This window comes from Sus scrofa, chromosome 14 (assembly GCF_054392235.1).
Source record: "Sus scrofa isolate SSC_HxYL_T2T_F1_AM1 chromosome 14, Sscrofa_HxYL_maternal_Yorkshire_Landrace_v2.0, whole genome shotgun sequence".
Classification (NCBI taxonomy): Eukaryota; Metazoa; Chordata; class Mammalia; order Artiodactyla; family Suidae; genus Sus; species Sus scrofa.
This window is the reverse complement of record NC_139396.1, coordinates 66878061-66897642: the sequence shown is the minus strand read 5'-3', so window position 1 is coordinate 66897642 and position 19582 is coordinate 66878061. Positions and strand designations below refer to the sequence as shown.

The window sequence follows — 19582 nt, the reverse complement described above, 5'->3', positions numbered from 1 at the left end:
TCAAACACCACATTGGAGATACAAGGATGAAAAGTCATTGTTTCTGCACTTCGGGAGCTTTTGCGTTGTGAAACATTTGACATTCCCATTTGGAACATGTTCCCTTATAAATGCTTTTTTAAAGGGAAGAGCTGCATGTTGCAGGAATGGAATCCTTGTTTCATAGCCAGACAGTTCTGGGTTTGAATCTGTTCTATTTTTATAAGCTATTACCCTGGGCAAGTTACTTAACGTTTATTGGCCTCAGGGTCCTTGTCTTTAAAGGAAGACATAATAATCTACCTTGCAGGATTATTAAGACTAAATAACATTATTCTTTGTGGGAGTTCCTGCTGTGGTGCAGTGGATTAAGAATCCTTCTGCAGAAGCTCGGGTTAATTGCAGAGGTGTGAGTTTGATCCCTTACCTGGCACAGTGGGTTAAAGGATCCAGAGTTGCTGCAGCTGCAGTGTTGGTCACAGCCATGGCTAGGATTCAGTCCCTGGCCCCAGGGAACTTCTATATGCTGCAGGTGTGGCCATTAAAAAAAAAAAAAAAAGACTGAATAACATTACTTATGTGAAAGTACTTGTCACATACAAATATCAGTTCCACTTCTTTTCCTTTCTGCAATATTGCTGGTTCTGTAATCCAGTGGCATTTTGTATGAAGTAGGTCATTGTGAACTGGATGGATAATATAATTGCCCTTAACAGTATGATTTTTTTTTTTCCTGGTCTTTTTAGGGCCACACTAATGGCATATGCAAGTTCCCAGGCTAAGGGTCGAATCAGAGCTGCAGCTGCCAGCCTATACCACAGCTACAGTAATGCAGGATCCAAACCGCATCTGTGACCTACACCACAGCTCACAGCAATGCCGGATTCTTAACCCACTGAGCAAGGCCAGGGATCAAACCCGCATCCTCATGGATACTAGTTGGGTTCGTTACCACTGAGCCATGATGGGAACTCCTACGGTATAATTTTTTTAATGGAAAAATGCTTAAAACATTGTGAATAACTGACTTGAACTTTTAGAAAATAATTCCTTTGTAAGTTGGGGAAGATCCATATTCAACTGAGCACCGAATACGTTAATACATGGTAGATAGAGAACATACTCTTGATGAAAGGTGAAAGATACAGAAAAATGTCAAAGATGAGTATAATAAAAATATGAGATCATTTTGGTCCTACAGTTTAAATCTCGTCAACAACTAATACCAGAGATAATGTTTCAATTTAAAAGTTTTATAGAAAGAGTTTAAATGAGAGTGGAAACAATATTAGTAATTTGTGATCTTTGGAAGAAGTGTGCAGTCACCCCATTGCTGCACCAAAAGCACCTGTCAAATATCGAACAAGAATTATGAGCAAGAGACTAACAGATTAAAGAAGAGCATTAATTTGGAATTATTTAGCCAGTTGAGGCACCAATTGTCTGTGAATGTTACTTTTTATGCACAATTATCAAGACCTAGATTTATTAATAGAGTTATGCAGCTGTATCCAGTGGTTGTGCTTGTTTTCAAATGATTTTGTAAAATATAGATAATTCCAGTGAATAGGTAATTTTTAGCACACTGATATTATAGCCTAATAAAATTTCTGAGTATTTCTCAATCAAAATAATTTATTAAGTTTCTAGTTATATAGGAGCTGCTATGTTATTCTGATGGCTCTTTTGAAAGATAATTCATTTGCCCTATTTCTGCTGTTTCTTTTTTGGAATTGCTGCCATAATTTCATAGGGACTGCATCACCAATAGGACTATTACAGTGATGAATGAAAGTGCTCTTTGCTTGTTGGCAAGCACTAAGTAGGCTCTAAACAAACTGAAATTCATTGAATCTTAGCAGGGCTATTAAGAAAATAAGTGCAAATTGTCAGGAGAGGAGAGATTTGTTCCTTAACATCATCACTTGACTCTTGGGTAAGAAATGTTAGGCAAGAAAGAGACTGTTTCAATTTGTCATCCTCCTGAGACCTCAAGATCTTATCTGCAGTGCTGAAATAAACCATTCCCTTCTATAAGCAGAGAAAATGAGAAAATGGTTTATGCCCAGATTGGTCCATTTAGTTAGGAGGACAGTCACATAAATAACTACCTAAGAAAACAAAAACAAAGAAAGAAAATGGGAAACCTGAGTACCTGGTATAGACCCTTTCAGGATTAAAGTCTCTGTAAATACCATCTTCAAAACAGAGCTGCCTGTTTAGGGTAACTGTGATGTGTAGAGAGGAAGACATTGTGAACTTTAACCTCTCTTTACCTTAGTTTCTCCATCTGTAAAAATAAAAGCCATTTGCTTTTCATGTCTCATAGGGAAAGTTAGATTAGCTCATGACTGAGAGAAAGTCCTGGCATCAAGGGGTTACCAAGATGTAATGAGGATAATAATGTAATTACTGAACATGTGTCAGCAGTAGGATGTGACTATTTCGAAGTGCATAAGGTCCCAGGATGTACACAGACAGAGAAGCAGCATATATTAACTGAGTTTGTTGACATCAAGTCCTCTTTATTATGTTTCTATAATTTAGTTATTTTTCTTTAAGTTATATAAATATGTCTACCTTTGTGAGACAGGAGAATCTTTGGGAGTGAGTCATGGGATAGCAGGAAGAAAATGAGAGGCAGCAACAATGTAAGTGAAAGAGTGTGAATTTTGGCCGTCAATCTGTCCTGATTGAATTTTTGCCCTCTAGCTGTGCAACTTGAGCAAGTTTCTTTACTTCTCTGAACTCTTCAAGTTCCTCATTTAAACAATAGGGATGATAATGACTACTTTGTTATGGGAACAAATTGATTCTTTCATGCCGTTCTTTCCCACTGGAATTCTTTGAATTCCCTGAGCAAACCACATTCTTTCTAGATTCAGGCCTTTGCACACCTTTCTGTAGTGTTCTTTCCTTGATTGGCTTCTAAACATCCTTAACTCTTGGTTTAAATGGTACCTTTTCTGAGCATGTTTTTGAATAAGGTATGTCTCTCCCACCAGTTATTCTTTATTACTGTACATGTTTTGTTTTCTTTATTGCAGTTACAACTTTAATTTTTCTCTATGTATTTGTGCACTAGATACGAGCTTTAGAAGGGAAGGGACAGTGTGTGTCTTCTCTCACTTGGGTTTCATTGGCACAGTGCCTAGCATAGGGCTAATCATGCAAATATTTGTTTAAAGAATGAGTAAATGGGAGTTCCTGTCATGGCTCAGTGGTAACGAACTAGTATCCATGAGGATGTGGGTTAAATCCCTGGTCTCGCTCAGTAGGTTAAGGATCCAATGTTGCCATGAGCTGTGGTGTAGGTAGCAGATGCGGCTCAGATCTGGCGCTGCTGTGGGTGTGGTAAAGGCTGGCAGCTGCAGCTCAGATTTGGCCCCTAGCATGGGAACTTACATATGCTGTGGATGTTCCTCCCCCACCCCCCAAAAAAGAAAGAATGAATGAATGTAAAGCACCTGGAAGAGTATTGGTAAGTCAGGAGGCACTTAGTAAATAGTAGCTATTATGGTTATTGCTAGTAATTGTACTTCTACTTATAGACGTAGTTATCCATTCTGTCTCTGCTTCCTGCCTTAGTGCTCCAGGAGAGGTAAAGAACAGGAGAGCACTTGCACATTTGCCACTTCACCAGATGTCACAGCCAAGGGGAAAATGGCTTCCTCTTCCTCTAATTAAAATGTAACAATCACATCTGGTTGGTCAAGGTGGTTATAGTTTATACTGTTGAGCAAATACTGAATTAGCAAATATTTAACCATTGCTCCTAGGGTAAATGCAGGGTTAGGTTCCTGCAAGTCTCTGGTCATAACATTTTTGTTAACTGATCAACATATAACCAAAGTATAATCAACATATATGTGTGCTTCTTTTTAAATAAACCTGAGTTAATATATATTGTTGATTCATTAACATTGAACTCATGGCCAACAACACTATAAATCATTCCTGAACAAGGCTTCTCTAATACGTATTTTCTCTGTAAGGAGCATAACAGACTTATACTTGGGAACACACTAGCACTGTACTTGGGGGCCATTTAAAACAGTGAAGTCTCCAGTGAGGATACTTGTATACTTGTAAGAGTTGAAATAAGAAGACAAAGTGTCAGCTTGTTTTACCTGAGCTGGGAACATGTGGATTGGGTGACTAAAATTTTCTCTGCACATGTCCTTGAATGAACGTGAAAGCACCATAAGTATTGATTTTAGGGCTACAAATAAATGTTATTAAGTTGTTGAATTCACAAATACAGAATCTGTGAATAATGAAATCAGTTGTACGTATTGTTATCCATTATTTATATTTAATCTTATAACTTCATATTTTTGGCTTTACTTTAATTAATACACATTTATAAAAATACAATATTTATTAAATAACTCTTCCACAATAGTCTTGTTGCTTGTTTTATGCAAAGCACATTTTATTTTTACATATTCTTTTTGTTTCATGGTAGGGTTTGCAGTGTGTATTGTCTGTATGTGTTTATGCATGCTTCTTATTGAGATGCCCAAAGTAGCATTTTAGTTTTAAAAACCACCTTAAATGATCTTAATAGATTTATCCCTTGACTTTATGTAGGTTGTACTTTGACCCTGTTTGGAATAGTTGTTAGATGGTCTAAATGCTAGTAATAAAAATCAGTTGAAAAATAAAATCCACAAAGTATGGGCTGAGACTTATGTTGTGAATCTAACCAGGTAGATTGTTTATTAAAACAAAGAAACTATAATCTTCTTAACCTGTTCAAAGACATTTGGATTGTTCCCAGTTTGGGGAAATTATGAATAGAGATGCAGTAAGCATTCATGTACAGGTTTTGTGTGAACATCTGTTATTTCTCTAGGATAAATACCTAGAAGTAGAATTGCTGGGTCATATAGTAAATCTGTATTTTACTTTGTAAGAAGCTAAAAAATGGTTTTCTATAAATTTGCCTTCCACCAGCAGCATGTGAGAGTTCTAATTGCTCTGTATCCTTACCAGCACTTAGTATTGTCATCGTTTTCTCTTTGTTTGCTGTTCAAATAGGTGTTTAGTGGTTTATTTTGTTTTTGTTTGACTAATGTTGGCTAATGGCTAATGACATTCAATATCTTTTCATGTACTTATTTGCCATATAAATATCTTCTCATGTGAAGTGTCCGTTCAAATCTTTTGCCCAATTTTTATTTGGCTCTTTATTTTTTAACTCTTAAGTTTTCATAGTTCTTTGTATTTTAGCATTCCTGAAGGATGTTTTCCTGAAGAATTACAGAATTCCAGGTTTAAAGTTCCTTTCTTTCAGCCCCTTAAAAATGTTTTTCTGGAGTTCCAGTCATGGCTCAGTGGTTAACAAACCTGACTAGAATCCATGAGGACCCGGGTTCGATCCCTGGCCTTGCTCAGTGGGTTAAGGATCTGGCGTTGCCATGAGCTGTGGCGTAGGTTGCAGATGCAACTCAGATCCTGCATTGCTGTGCTTCTGGCATAGGCCAGCTGCTACAGCTCTGATTAGACCCTAGCCTGAGACCTGGGAACCTCCATATACCGCAGGTGTGGCCCAGAAAAGACAAAAGACAAAAAAAAAAAAAAAGATTTTCCATTGCTTTCTAGCCTCCATGGTTTGTGATGAGAAATCTGCAGTCATTTGAAATGTTATTTACCTGCAAATAATATGACATTTTTCTTTGACTGCTTTTAAGATGTTTGTCTTTGTTTTTAGATTTCAATATTTTGATTATGATGCTTCTGGGCATGGATTTCTTTGGGTTAATCCTTTTAGGATTTGCTGAACTTGAGTCTGTAGGTTTATGTCTTTCACAGAATGTGGGGAATTTTCTCATTTCTTCAGGCTTTTTTTTTTTTTTTTTTTTTTTTTTTTTTCCTGCTTCTTATTCCTTATTATCTCCTACTGGGATGCCAATGGTATGAATTAAAACCTTTGTTATTGCCCAATATATCCCTGAGGCTCTGAATAATCAATGATTATTCGTTCTGTTGTTCAGATTGGGTAATTTCTTTATGTCTATCTTTAAATTCACTAATTTTTTTTGGTTACACCCGTGGTGTGCAGAAGTTTCCAGGTCAGAGATCAGACCTGAACCACAGCAGTAACAATGCTGAATCCTTAACTGCTAGGTTGGTTACCAAGGAACTCCTAAATTCACTGATTATTTTCTCTGTTATCTAAGTTCTGCTACTGAGCCCATTCCTAAATATTTCACTTTAGTTTTTGTATTTTTAATGTTTAAATTTGGCTTTTCTTTATATCTTTTATTTCTTTGCTGGGAATGTCTGTCTTCCCATTTTTACAAGACTATTTGCCCTTCTTGCAGCATGCATATAATAGCTTTTTTTTTTTTTGTCTTTTTGCTATTTCTTGGGCCTCTCCCGCAGCATTTGGAGGTTCCCAGGCTAGGGGTCGAATCGGAGCTGTAGCCACTGGCCTACACCAGAGCCACAGCAACGCGGGATCCGAGCTGCGTCTGCAACCTACACCACAGCTCATGGCAACGCCGGATCGTTAACCCACTGAGCAAGGCCAGGGACTGAACCTGCAACCTCATGGTTCCTAGTCGGATTCGTTAACCACTGCGCCACGACGGGAACTCCAATATAATAGTTGTCTGATAATTTTAACCCCTGTTTCATTTCAGAGTGGGCATCTGTTAATTGCCTTATTTCCTTGTGAGTAGAGGGGTTTTTTTTTTTTTTTTGGTTCTTCATAGGCCAAATTTATATCCTGAAGTTTTGATATTATTAATTGCATCTTGTTTACATTTTAAGATTATAGTTTGTTTAAATAAACAATTTAGGTTCCGGCTATAAGTCTCAGCCCATATTTTGTAGACTTTGGTTCCAAAGTCAGTTAAGTTTTCAGAGTTTTTATGCTTTTACTGGGAACTTACTCCCTCCCTCTCTTTCTTCCTTCATTCCTCCCTTCTTTTCACTGATGTTTTGGGGCCAGGGATTGAACCTGCATCATAGCAGTGACTCAAGCCAAAACAGTGACAATGCCAGATCCTTAACTGCTAGGCCATCAGGGAAGTCCTGAGAATTACCTTTTGTATGTACCACTCAATGGCCAGTTTGAGAACTAGGTCTGTTCTATAGTTTAGTTCTCAGAGCCTTGGTATGCTATTTAAGGTCAGATCCATACACCTCTTTATTGGATCTCTCATAAGATCCTGCCTATATCTGATTTCTTTAACACTTTCGGGCTCTCTGGCTGCCACCTTCTCTTCCCATCCTCTAGCCTTAACAAGGGTTTTAGTTTCCCTGCTATGCCATGCATATCCTGTAATTATGACTTTATGAGGCATCAAGACGTGAGAGGGCACAGAGGGGAAAAAAGCATTGGGACTTCTCTTGAACTCTTAGGACCATAGCTCCTGTGATCATGGTCCTCCTCCTCAGAATTTTATATGCCTGCCCAGCAGCCACTGCTGTTGCTATTCCTGGCACTGTTGGTTTACCTAAGGGGATGTACTGGGAAAGAATGGAAAGGGGATTTTTTAATAATGATTTTTATTTTTTCCATTATAGCTGGTTCATAGTGTTCTGTCAATTTTCTACTGTACAGCAATGTGACCCAGTCACACATACATGTATATGTTCTTTTTTCTCATGTTATCATGCTCTGTCATGAATGACTAGATATAGTTACCAGTGCTATACAGCAGGATCTCATTGCTTATCCATTCCAAAGGCAATAGTCTGCATCTGTTAACCCCAAATTCCCAGTCCATCCCACTCCCTCTCCCTTCCCCTTGACAACCACAAATCTTTTCTCCATGTCCATGATTTTCTTTTCTGTGGAAAGGTTCATTTGTGCCATATATCAGATTCCAGATATAAGTGATATCATATGGTATTTGTCTTTCTCTTTCTGACTTACTTCACTTAGTATGAGAGTCTCTAGTTCCATCCATGTTGCTGTCTTTTTTTTTTTAGTTGTTATTTCCCCAATACAATTTCTTTTCTACTGTACGGCATGGTGACCCAGTTACACATAACATGTACACATTCTATTTTCTCACATTATCATGCTCCATCATAAGTGACTAGACATAGTTCGCAGTGCTACACAGCAGGATCTCATTGCTAATCCATTCCAAAGGCAATAGTTTGCATCTATTAACCCCGAGCACCCAATCCACTACCCCCCCCCCCTGGCAACCACAAGTCTATTCTCCAAGTCCATGTTTTCCTTGTGGAAAGGTTCATTTGTGCCATATATTATATTCCAGAAATAAGTGATATCATATGGTATTTGTCTTTCTGGAAAGAGGATTTTTTAAACTTGATTTTCTCCATTCTTTCTGACCCTCAGGAGTTCTCTTTTTTGCTTCTTTGTCCAAAAGAAGAAAACTTTTCTTGGAATGCTTTCTGTTTGTACCAATGAGTACTTCCTCATTTTGAGCAGCCTCTGAATCCAAGATAGATGGTACCAGATGGGAAGAATAAACAAGACGAAATAGGAAATCCATTGCTCATTTAGTACCACTGTGAATTCTGGTCTCCTTCCTCAGTTCATATGCTACCATTTATTGTTCAGAGTCCTCAGAGAGCTGTTCCATGAAGTTTTTCCAGGGTGTGGTTGTATTCAGTGGGAAAGATTAGATGCTCACTCCATCTTGCCTAAAAATGGAATTCCTTCTCTTGAAAGGATGTAAAGTATATTATTATGTTTTGAAGGGCAGTTTCCTTTTTCTTATGTTTCATTTTGATATGTGGCATCTTAGTGCACAGGTGCCAATGTAGAAAGATTACCTACTATAGGAAAGGGAAAGGGGTAAATTGTGAAGTTTATTGTTTAGAAAAACATGTGTGAAATATTTATGGGGTTTTTTTTGGTGACATATATACTTACGTTTCAGCCCTTCTCTTACTGCTTGCTCCATTCACCTTGTTCATGTTCCTGTCTCTAATACATATTATTTCTGGAAACTATTTCTGCAAGCTAGCAATAAAAAGTTTATTAATTAAAAAAAATTATTTCCCAGAATCTTTATGTATATTTGACATTAGGGGAGGGGTATAGCTCAGTGGTAGAACATTTGACATTTTAGGAAATAAAAAAATTTGTTATTATATGGTTTTGATCTTTTACATGGTATAATGCTATGGACTTCCATTTGAATTATAATTTGATGGAAAAAGCAAGAGTTATCAACTATTAGCTATCAGATCAGAAAGATCAGGGGGTGAGCCATTAAAGGTGGAATTTCAGCTGCTCAAGGAAACCTTTTGTAGAACTCCTGTATCCCAATATGTACTTATGGCAATAATTTCTGATAGACTGCTTTCCGAAGAGAGTGGATTCCTATTAATAGGGCATGGTTTCGGTATAGCTACATTATAGTAAATGAGATACTAAGTGTTTTTTTCTATAGTTAGTGAAACCTTTAATTCCCACATTGTTTACTTTAGTGTTTTTCCTAATTCTCTCTGCCTACCTTTTTTTTTTTTTTTTTTTTTTTTTCATTTTGCTTCTGGTTTTACCACTTTCCCCAGGACCAGTATGTGTGTATGAGGGCACACATGGTCTGTGTTCTAGGGTTAGGGAAGGATTGATAGGTTGGGGGCACAGAACTCAGGCTGATGCCAGATGATTTCCTGGAGAATGTGCAGGAGATTCTTTGGTTTTCTTCCTGGCATGACTTTACACTCCTCTTGTGCCACAGCCATAGAATGAAGGCACAAGATATGGGCAGTTCAGAATCACTACTCTAAGGGACTTCAAACTTCTTTTTTTTTTTTTTCTTTTTAGGGCTATACCTGTGGCATATGGAGGTTCCCAGGCTAGGGGTTCAATTGGAGCTGTAGCTGCTGGCCTACACCAGAGCCACAGCAACACCAGATCCAAGCCAAGTCTGTGATCTACACCACAGCTCATGGCAACGCCAGATCCTTAACCCACTGAGCAAGGCCAGGGATCGAACCCACAATCCCATTATTCCTAGTTGGATTTGTTTCCGTTGTGCCACGATTGGAACTCCCAAACTTCTTTCACTGTTTATTTTTAAAGTTTAAAAGAGAAACTCCAGTTGATGGTACATACATTTTATAATCTGATATAACTTTTACATTGGGAATTCCTCTAGTCTAGAAAATGACACCTACTTAGTTATTTAACTCCTGGTTGTCATTTCATTTTTAACTGCTTATCAAATTTCTAGTTTATTTTCAAAATACGATTTTCCCCATAAACTTGTTTAACACTTTTTGATGTAATTAGTTTAAAATTAATTTTAGGGGAAGAGATAGCCGAAAAGGATATGAGACAATTATGATTGAGAGCAGATTTCTTTTAGAAATTGATATTGGGAGTTCCCGTCGTGGCGCAGTGGTTAACGAATCCGACTAGGAACCATGAGGTTGCGGGTTCGATCCCTGCCCTTGCTCAGTGGGTTAACGATCCGGCGTTGCCGTGAGCTGTGGTGTAGGTTGCAGACGCGGCTCGGATCCCGCGTTGCTGTGGCTCTGGTGTAGGCCGGTGGCTACGGCTCCGATTCAACCCCTAGCCTGGGAACCTCCATATGCCGTGGGAGCGGCCCAAGAAATAGCAACAACAACAACAAAAGACAAAAAAAAAAAAAAAAAAAAAAAAGAAATTGATATTGAATGTACTAAAAGCCACATTGGAGAGAAGAACAATTCCTAGTAGCAGATTTGGTTAGAAAATTATGATTAGGCAGTTTGGGCCTTTGACTCTGAGTTGCAAACTAAATGTTTTCTAAAATAACCTCATCTTTTTTTTTTTTTTTTTTTTTTTTTTTCCAAGTATCAATGTGTTTATTACATCAGAGCATCAGAGATTTGGGGATAGAAAAGAACCTTGGTTTCATTTGATAACTGTGATCATTCAGTGCACTCTGGGTGATTCACTATGAAATAAAATCTTTTTCTGTAAAATATCCTCATCTTTTGCATGTGCTTTCAGTGTACAATAAGACACACTAGTAAAAAGTTTTCAGGAGAGATAGGAATGATTACTCCCAGTTGAGCAGGTAAAACACATTGCTATTTGAAGAATGTGTTCTTTGCTGATTCTCAAGGTTTTTTTTAATTTTAATTTTTAGTATAAAAGTCAGCAAATAGAAGCAAAGGAAAATCCACTTTAAAATGTCAGAAAATAAAAGAAGCATGGCAAATTGTATTGCAGGTAAAAATCCATTTTAGCCAGCAACCAAACAAGCATTGGTTGAGAAGATTGCTGATGGCTCCTTTTGTTTCTCTTTGATTTAAAGCCTCATGCCTGTAATCTAATTAACATCGAACTGAGTTGCAAGTACAGTGGCCTGTTTGGTTCAATAATAATACATTTATATGAAAGGTTAATGAAATGAATTTTCCCTCCATCCAATTCATTAAAAATTGTTCTACAATCAACGGTTGCTAATGGAATAGAGATTAAATATTCATGTTCATAAATTTTATGTGTCATTTCTGATTTTCCTTTATTTCTGCCTCCATAGGTTGAATTTTGCAAGTATAAGAATTCCCAAACAAAAGGCTTGATTTAGAGGTTAATTTCACAAAATTAATTCTTTTATCAAAGAGGTAGTGTGGAATAGTGGAAAGAGTTTTTGGTAGTAGATTTGTCTCATTTTTGTAGCTTTGTGATCTGGGGCAAGTTTCATAACCACATTTTTTGTGAAGTAGTCATAATAAGATCTTCTTGCAGAATATTGTGAATATTAGTGAAAAACTATGGAAAACAACTGGCCCAGTGTGGGGCATAGAGTAGCGGTTCAACAAATTATAGCTAGAAAAGGTTTTGGAAAATAAAACATCTACATATTTGCACTAAAACTTTTAATTTAGGAGTTCTCTTACCATGCAGTGGGTTAAGGACCTGGTATTGTCACTACAGTTGCTTGGGTTGCTGTTGTGGCATGGGTTCGATTCCTAGCCCAGGAACTTCTACATGCCGCAGGTATGGCCAAAAAAGAGAAAAGAAAAAAATGTAATAAAAGGAGTTCCTGCTGAGGTGGAAAAGGATCAGCAGTGTCTTGAAGTGCTGGGACATAGGTTTGACCCTTGGCCTGGCACAGTGAGTTAAAGATCCAGTGTTGCTGAAAGCTGTGACTTAGGTTGTAACTGTGACTTGGATCTGAACCCTGGCCCGGGAACTCCTTATGCCACAGGGCAGCCAAAAATGGGAAAAAAAAGTAAAAAAATAAACTTTACAATTTATAGTGCAGGACTGATATGGTAAGACTGGGCTCTTGTTAAATGTAAAATAGGTGTCAGGTTTAGGCCTCAGAACATCTTGTAGTCATTCTAATACTCAGTGTATCAGGATAAAGCCTCTAAGAGGAAGGACTTTTTTATGTTTCTACAGATAGATTTTTGGTCATCTATTTTCTGCCACCTATTTCTTCTTTTCTACCTAAGCCAAAGGACTTATTTAACCTGTATATGGTGTTTCTCCCAAATAACAAGTTTATTGGAGAACTGAAGCCTACCCAATCAAATACCAAAAGTATAAAGATTTTTAAAAGTAGTTTTGATTTAGGAATTTCCCTTAAATGTGTTACCTACTTTACAAGCTTTTGAAATGGAAGATGCCAAACTGTAGTTAACTATTTCCTTAATGACTCAAGGGGATCATTATGATCATTAATTTTTGTTTTTTGCCTAGTTTTTGTCAGTCCCTCACCTACTTTATGAAAAGTGATTTCTATTCTGCAAGCTGGCAAAGCAGATGAGCCACCAGATTAAATAGCAAATGCCAAATTGAGAGTTAATAGTGAGAAAATTACTTCTATTCAATTTTCTAAAAAGTATCCACTCTTTGTTTCACATTTCATATTAAATACCAATTAGTAATCATTGTTATAACCCTTTGAGGTCATCATTATCATCCTCTCTGTAAGTGGAAATGAAACATGAAATTTGGTGATGTTAAGTGCCTTGATTAAAGGCACACAGCTAAAAAGCAACTGGAGTAGGATTCTAATGTCAACCTTATGAGTCCTTTCTCTTCTACAACAGCTACCCTGGGAGTAAGTCAGATAGCTTCAGTTCAAAGCTTTCGTAGTAGTTCTCTTACTTGCCTAGTATATACTCTTTCACTTTGTGTTTGGAGATTTGTTGTTAAAGGAAGACTAAACTCTAGAACTGCATTGTCCAATATAGTAGCTACTAGCCAGTGTGGCTATTTAAAGTAATTAAAATGAAATGAAATTTAAAATTTAGTTTCTTAGTCACACTAGGCATATTTTAAGTGCTCAATAGCCACAAATGACTGGCAAGAAGTTACTGTAATTAGACAGTATGGAGAACAGTTCCATTATTGTAGAAAGTTCTGTTAGTTTCTCCCTTGTTCTAATAAAGATACATAAAATATATTACAAAAATAATTTGTACTTATGTATCCATACAGATGCCTATTTGATGCAAGATGATGGAAATTTATTGAGGACATGGGTCCTATGCTTTCATCAAAATGTGACATGATGTGTAACTTGTAATATATAATAAATTTTATAGTAGATAATATGTATATACCTACATTGTGCTTGTATGATGGGTAGGTTTTAAGTAATAGAAGCAGTCTTTTATTTTACCATGTAATGGATTTCTGAAAAAGTATATGAAAGTCAAATATGTGAAATAGCAGTATAAAAATATTAAACAAGAGATGGACATGTTCAGTAAGTGTGAAGTTTAATTACTAGAGAACTGAAAAATAAAATCTCAAATTGTACCTTTCATTTTAAGAATCATTTTTTATTTATATTCTCTAATTTTATCACTTTCCATCAAAACTGAGCATAATTAATTGTTCTATGCACACCCAGTGATATTAAAGCTTTCCTGATTTTGTCACTTTGTAATCATTTTTGCTTTTTACCCATTTGTGTTAAATTATAGATTAATGCTGCTGCTTTTAAAAAAGTAGAATCAGCATTTCTGTTTCCTCAGTTTCTACTTATTATATTTTTATTTTTTGCTTTTTAGGGCCACACTGCAGCATATGGAGGTTCCCAGGCTAGGGGTCGAATTGGAGCTATACCTGCTAGCCTACACCACAGCCAAGCAATGCAGGATCCAAGTCACGTCTGTGACCTACCCCACAGCTCATGGCAACGCTGGAATCCTTAACCCTCTGAGCAAGGCCAGGGATCGAATCTGCATTCTCATGGATCCTAGACATATTCGTTTCCACTGCGCCACGACGGGAACTCCTCTACTCATTTTAAAATAAAATAATAAGGGAAAAGTCAGTAAAATAGTTACGTAATTTACAAACATTGTTGACAAAGATGGTGATGATGTGGTAGCAGGTGGTATGATTGCTAGCAGTTAAACTACCATGTTATAGTTAGAGATATTTATTCTTCAGAAGATGTAAAAAAAAGTCGAATTCAAACAGTGGAAGACAGGAAGGAACATTAAAGTATGACACTTGAAAATAAAGATCAAATCAAAGGCAGAATATTTGTGAATACTTTAAAGTGATTATGTATTAGACATATACGTTAACACTCTTAATTTTATATATCATTTCATATTATATACATTTGCCCTATATTTTATGTTATAAATATACATATGTACCTATGAGCATGGGAGTTTTTTTTAACCTCATTACTCATTTGAACTGCAGGAGGGTAGGAAGTTTAGATTTTTGTTGGGTTCAGTGATGTTTTAGAATTGTGAACCAGGAATAGAATGTTGAAAGAAAAGACTTAAAGGTCCTTCATTACCTCCAGGGTGAATAGTTTACTGTTGCACATGTTTACTGATCATCAACTTTACCTCCATAATGGCATATCTCTCACAGAAGGATACCTAATTTTAATTCAACAGCTACTCATACATGCAAATAATTTTGCTTGAGAATAAGTTAGGAGAGTACTGCTGTGAATTAGGTGCAGAGGGTTGTCAGAGCTCGACTCATTATGCTATCTTGACAGGGGTACAACTCTAAGCTTTTAAACAAAGAAAATCTTACAAAGTTGGTTTGGGGATTCTGCAAGGAAATAAGGGAGGATCAAGGGAGAACTTTGAGCCTTCTCACCTATATCTCTCATCAAAATCTGAAGAAAGGAACCTGAGATTGTGGGCACCATGATCTAGTCATACCTTGTCTCATCTAATTTCTGACTGTCCTAAGACAACAAAATACTTCTTTAACTTCTGTGTGTATTGAACACCATAACTTGCCTTTAACACTAAACTTTGCTTACCTGCTAAGGAGTAGATACATCATATTTTTGAGGGATTTCATTTGGCAGACAGGAAAATCAGTATTTTTTTTCAGTGAAATAATGAATGATAATGTTTTTCTTTAAATATGCAAGAAATTATTAAAATCCATTGAGACAAATTAAACATTTTTTTCCCAGTTTCATTGCAATACAATTGACATTCAGCACTTCATTAGTTTAAGGTATACAGCAGAATGATTTGACTTTGGTATATTTTGAGATGATTACCACAATAGATTTTTATGTTTCTTAAAATATATACCTGAAATCATGTTTTATCTCTATCCATAAATGATAAGTACAGTTTACAGGTATTTGGCATACACACATATGTATGTACATACATTTCAATTTTTTAGTTTAGCTTTAATATTTCTAGAATTATGCAAACTATAGTTATTTTTAGTTGGAATGTGGTACATATTGCCTCTTGGATTATAGAAATCACCTAAAATGTGAAATGAAGAGGATAGTGAAAAATGTGTATAAACACATTAAAGATTAAAAAGTGTCTAAGTCCAGTGAAATGAAATAATCTTATGAATTAGCAATAAGTGTGCATTTACAGGTTGTTGTCTTACTGGAGTCTAAGTTTTAACAGCTGCTAGTACTTTAAGCTAATAGAAGTCTGAATAGCCCATAATAATTTGAGTATTCATTCTGTTTACAGATTGTTTTTTAATAGAAATACTGAATAGTATTGCCTATCTTAAATTGACTCAAAGCATAGTTATAAAAATGAAATGACATAAGTAAGTATGTTTTGTAAACATGAGGGGGCTCTCTCTTTGTGTGTGTGTGTGCATGTAATATAAAATTATAAAATTAGGTACTATTTAATGAGTAGTAGTTTTAGAAGTTGTTTGACACTTCCTTTAGATCCCATGAATACAGTTTGTTTCAATTGCAAAATATATTGGACTAAAAGAGTTATATCTGTGCTATCAACATAGAGTATTGTAAGAGTATTTAAGTTAAATAGGAGGCCAAGTATTTTAGAAGCAGATATTGTTATATAAGCAGTGAATGTATTAATGATGCCATTTTTATGTGTTATTTAATCAGGTACAAGGTCTTTTGCTGGGTATATATTAGTAACACTTTAATCATTTATTTGTTTGAAAACAAACTATATCTTCTTAAGATCATTCTGAAGTTTAAATACTTTATTAATTTTCTGACTCTGTGTAAAGTACCTGGAAGGAGGGATGTTTTCTTATATTCACGTTGATGGAACTAGTTTTTAAACTAATCGAACTAAATAATACCAAGGACAGCAATCTTATTTTTTTTTTTTTTTTTTTTTTGTCTTTTGTTGTTGTTGTTGCTATTTCTTGGGCCGCTCCCTCGGCATTATTGTTGTTGTTGTTGTTGTTGCCATTTCTTGGGCCGCTCCCGCGGCATATGGAGGTTCCCAGGCTAGGGGTCCAATCGGAGCTGTAGCCACCGGCCTACGCCAGAGCCACAGCAACGCGGGATCCGAACCGTGTCTGCAACCTACACCACAGCTCACGGCAACGCCGGATCGTTAACCCACTGAGCAAGGGCAGGGACCGAACCCGCAACCTCATGGTTCCTAGTCGGATTCGTTAACCACTGCGCCACGACGGGAACTCCAGCAATCTTATTTTGTTTCTAAGCAAGGCACACATATTTTAGATAAAAATTTTAAGATTTATGCCTAGGAATTCCTGTCATAGCTCAGAGGAAAATGAATCTGACTAGTATCCATGGGGACGCAGGTTTGATCCCTGGCCTTGCTCAGTGAGTTAAGGATCTGGCGCTGCTGTGAGCTATGGTATAGGACGCAGGCACGGCTTGGATCTGGTGTTGCTGTGGCTGTGGTGTAGGCCTGCAGCTACAGCTCCAATTCAACCCCTAGCCTGGGAACCTCCATATGCCACGGGTACGACCCTAAAAAGGCAAAAAAACAAACCAAACAAACAAAGCACTAATGTATTTTCGAAATGAAAAGAATGAAAGTTTTAAATATAATTTGCCTGAAAGAAGTATACTTACATTTTATGATGTTCAAAGAAATCAGATGTGATTACAATCTTTTTCCTAGGTTTTTTTTTTTTTTTTTTTTTTTGTCTTTTTGCTATTTCTTGGGCCACTCCCGTGGCATATGGAGGTTCCCAGGCTAGGGGTCAAATCGGAGCTGTAGCCACCGGCCTACACCAGAGCCACAGCAACGCGGGATCCGAGCCGTGTCTGCAACCTACACCACAGCTCACAGCAACGCGGATCGTTAACCCACTGAGCAAGTGCAGGAACCGAAACCGCAACCTCATGGTTCCTAGTCAGATTCATTAACCACTGTGCCACAACAGGAACTCCTTTCCTAGGTTTTTGAACCAAGATCACCTCAATCTTAGTTCTGCTGACCTTTTGTTCTAATGATCATCCTAATCAGCCTTGTTGGAAAATGGTGTATTAAGTAAAACATGCATTATCTTTTATTTCCAGGCATACTTCCGACAGGGTGTTGCCCTCCAGTACCTCGGACGTCATGCCGATGCCCTGGCAGCCTTTGCGTCTGGGCTGGCACAGGACCCCAAGAGTCTCCAGCTTCTGGTGGGGATGGTAGAAGCTGCCATGAAATCTCCCATGAGAGGTAAATATGAAAGGTATTTGGTCCAATACTAATTTAAAGTAGAACATTTCTAGCCTTTGAGACTTTAGACTCAGGCATTGAGAATTGATAGGTTACCAAATTAGCTAAGATTGGATATTTCAGACAAAGGAAGACCGAGAATCACTGTCAAGAGCTGACGTTAATGAGACACTAGGGTGGTGGTAAGGCCACTAGCCTACAAGTCTGTAGACCTAGATTATATTTTTGAACTTTAACAAACTGTATTACTGGGTAAACGAATCAACTTATGTTTATCTGAGGAATCCTTATGTTTTTTGTAATTCTGATTCTGTGCCTCTAAACCACAACACCTTTAGTAGTAAACTTATCTGCTCAATTGGACCAGTGCACCATCTAGAAATAATCAAATAAGACAAGATATTAGAAATTCTAATATTTCATAATAGAAAATATGGATCTAACTGTAGACTGTGTCTAAGTTTTTCAGAGGAGCATTAAAAGATTACATTGAATTAAAAGGAGAGAGAGAGACAGATACATGGTTTTCTCCTGTTACTACCTCTATTTTATACCTATTGGTATTCTGGGGAAACAACAGATAGTACTGTGGAGGTTGGAGGGGTTTTAAGGCCCAAATCAGATTGACTACCTTTTGAGGAACATTGATTTTTGAGGAAGGAGTTCTTGGGAAGATTGAACTGAAAGTGTAGATCAGTTGTTACCTTTGCAGAGTAATAGAGACAATAAGGCAGGTGGATGGCAAATAGTAAACAGCTATTAATGTTCCATATTAATTAGATTATGTCAAGCAGAACTTTTGTCTCTGAAATGGTATGTTTTTTGAATGAACCTGAAAATTTTGATGGCAGTATCATTAGGCAATTTATTTAGTTTCGAAAATATTTGTAGCATTAGGTATTTTCAATACACTGGCTACTATGGTACTTGGCTCAAAATGTGTGCTAAGTAAAAGTTTGATGAACTAAATGGTACTCACATAGTCTCTGAGCAATTCGTAGCGATAAAAGAATACTTTTCCTGAAAGTCAAAGATTTCATGTTTTAGGAAAAAAACTGGTAAGGAAACCTCCTTCATGCAATTTTATAACCCCACACAAAGCTGAGTCTTTGCTGTGGGAGCCTAATGGCTTCTCCCACTGGGGACCCGCTGGTAATAAACTCTGACTTAGAGCAGATGCACTTTGGAGCTCTAGGACTTGGCAGGGGTGGAGTGGAGTGGGGAGTGGACAACAAATAAAATCAAGCCATCTCTCCTTTCCATTTTCCCTAGTATTTTTTATTCTTTCCCTATCCCATTCTGTAAGTAATTTACATGAAACATTTTTTTATTTAGTTCAGGAAGATATCCCTTCTTTATTCTGAGGTATTTTTGCTGCTGCCTTAGAATATTGGGGTGAATGTGTTGAGAGCAGCAGAATCACACTTACCATTTTGCCTTTGAGCGATTTGTTTAGATAAATATAAGGAAATCATCTCTGCACTCTAAGAAATAGCTCGTGCTGCTGTCACCCTTAGGGTTTTCTGTGCCATGTTCTTTCTCATCTTATACTTGAGTGACCTAAAGGCGACCCTAGAGCAAGCTGCATCTTACAGGTGCCTGGAATGCTTCAGTATTTTCTTCTTCCTTAAAGCAATATAACTTGTTTTTGGCATTGCCTTTACTGCTGTACCTATTCCAGGTGGGCTTTTCTTAATCTACATTTTATAGAGAGAGATTTGCTTTGCACAGAGTTGTTCTGTGCATCATTTCACATCTTTTTTTTTTT

At 37.0% G+C, this 19582-nt stretch overlaps 1 protein-coding gene across 9 annotated transcripts in view; it reads left to right on the top strand.

Moving 5' to 3' along the window:
• The window catches only part of TTC28 (tetratricopeptide repeat domain 28), a 609616-nt gene that overhangs the window by 296580 nt on the left and 293454 nt on the right, over positions 1 to 19582 (top strand). For all 9 annotated transcript variants that reach the window (XM_084993547.1, XM_021074051.2, XM_084993545.1 and 6 more), the window contains one exon: positions 17667 to 17814. In XM_084993547.1, coding sequence (XP_084849673.1) covers positions 17667 to 17814 — 148 coding nt within the window. The remainder of the gene's footprint in view (positions 1 to 17666; positions 17815 to 19582) is intronic.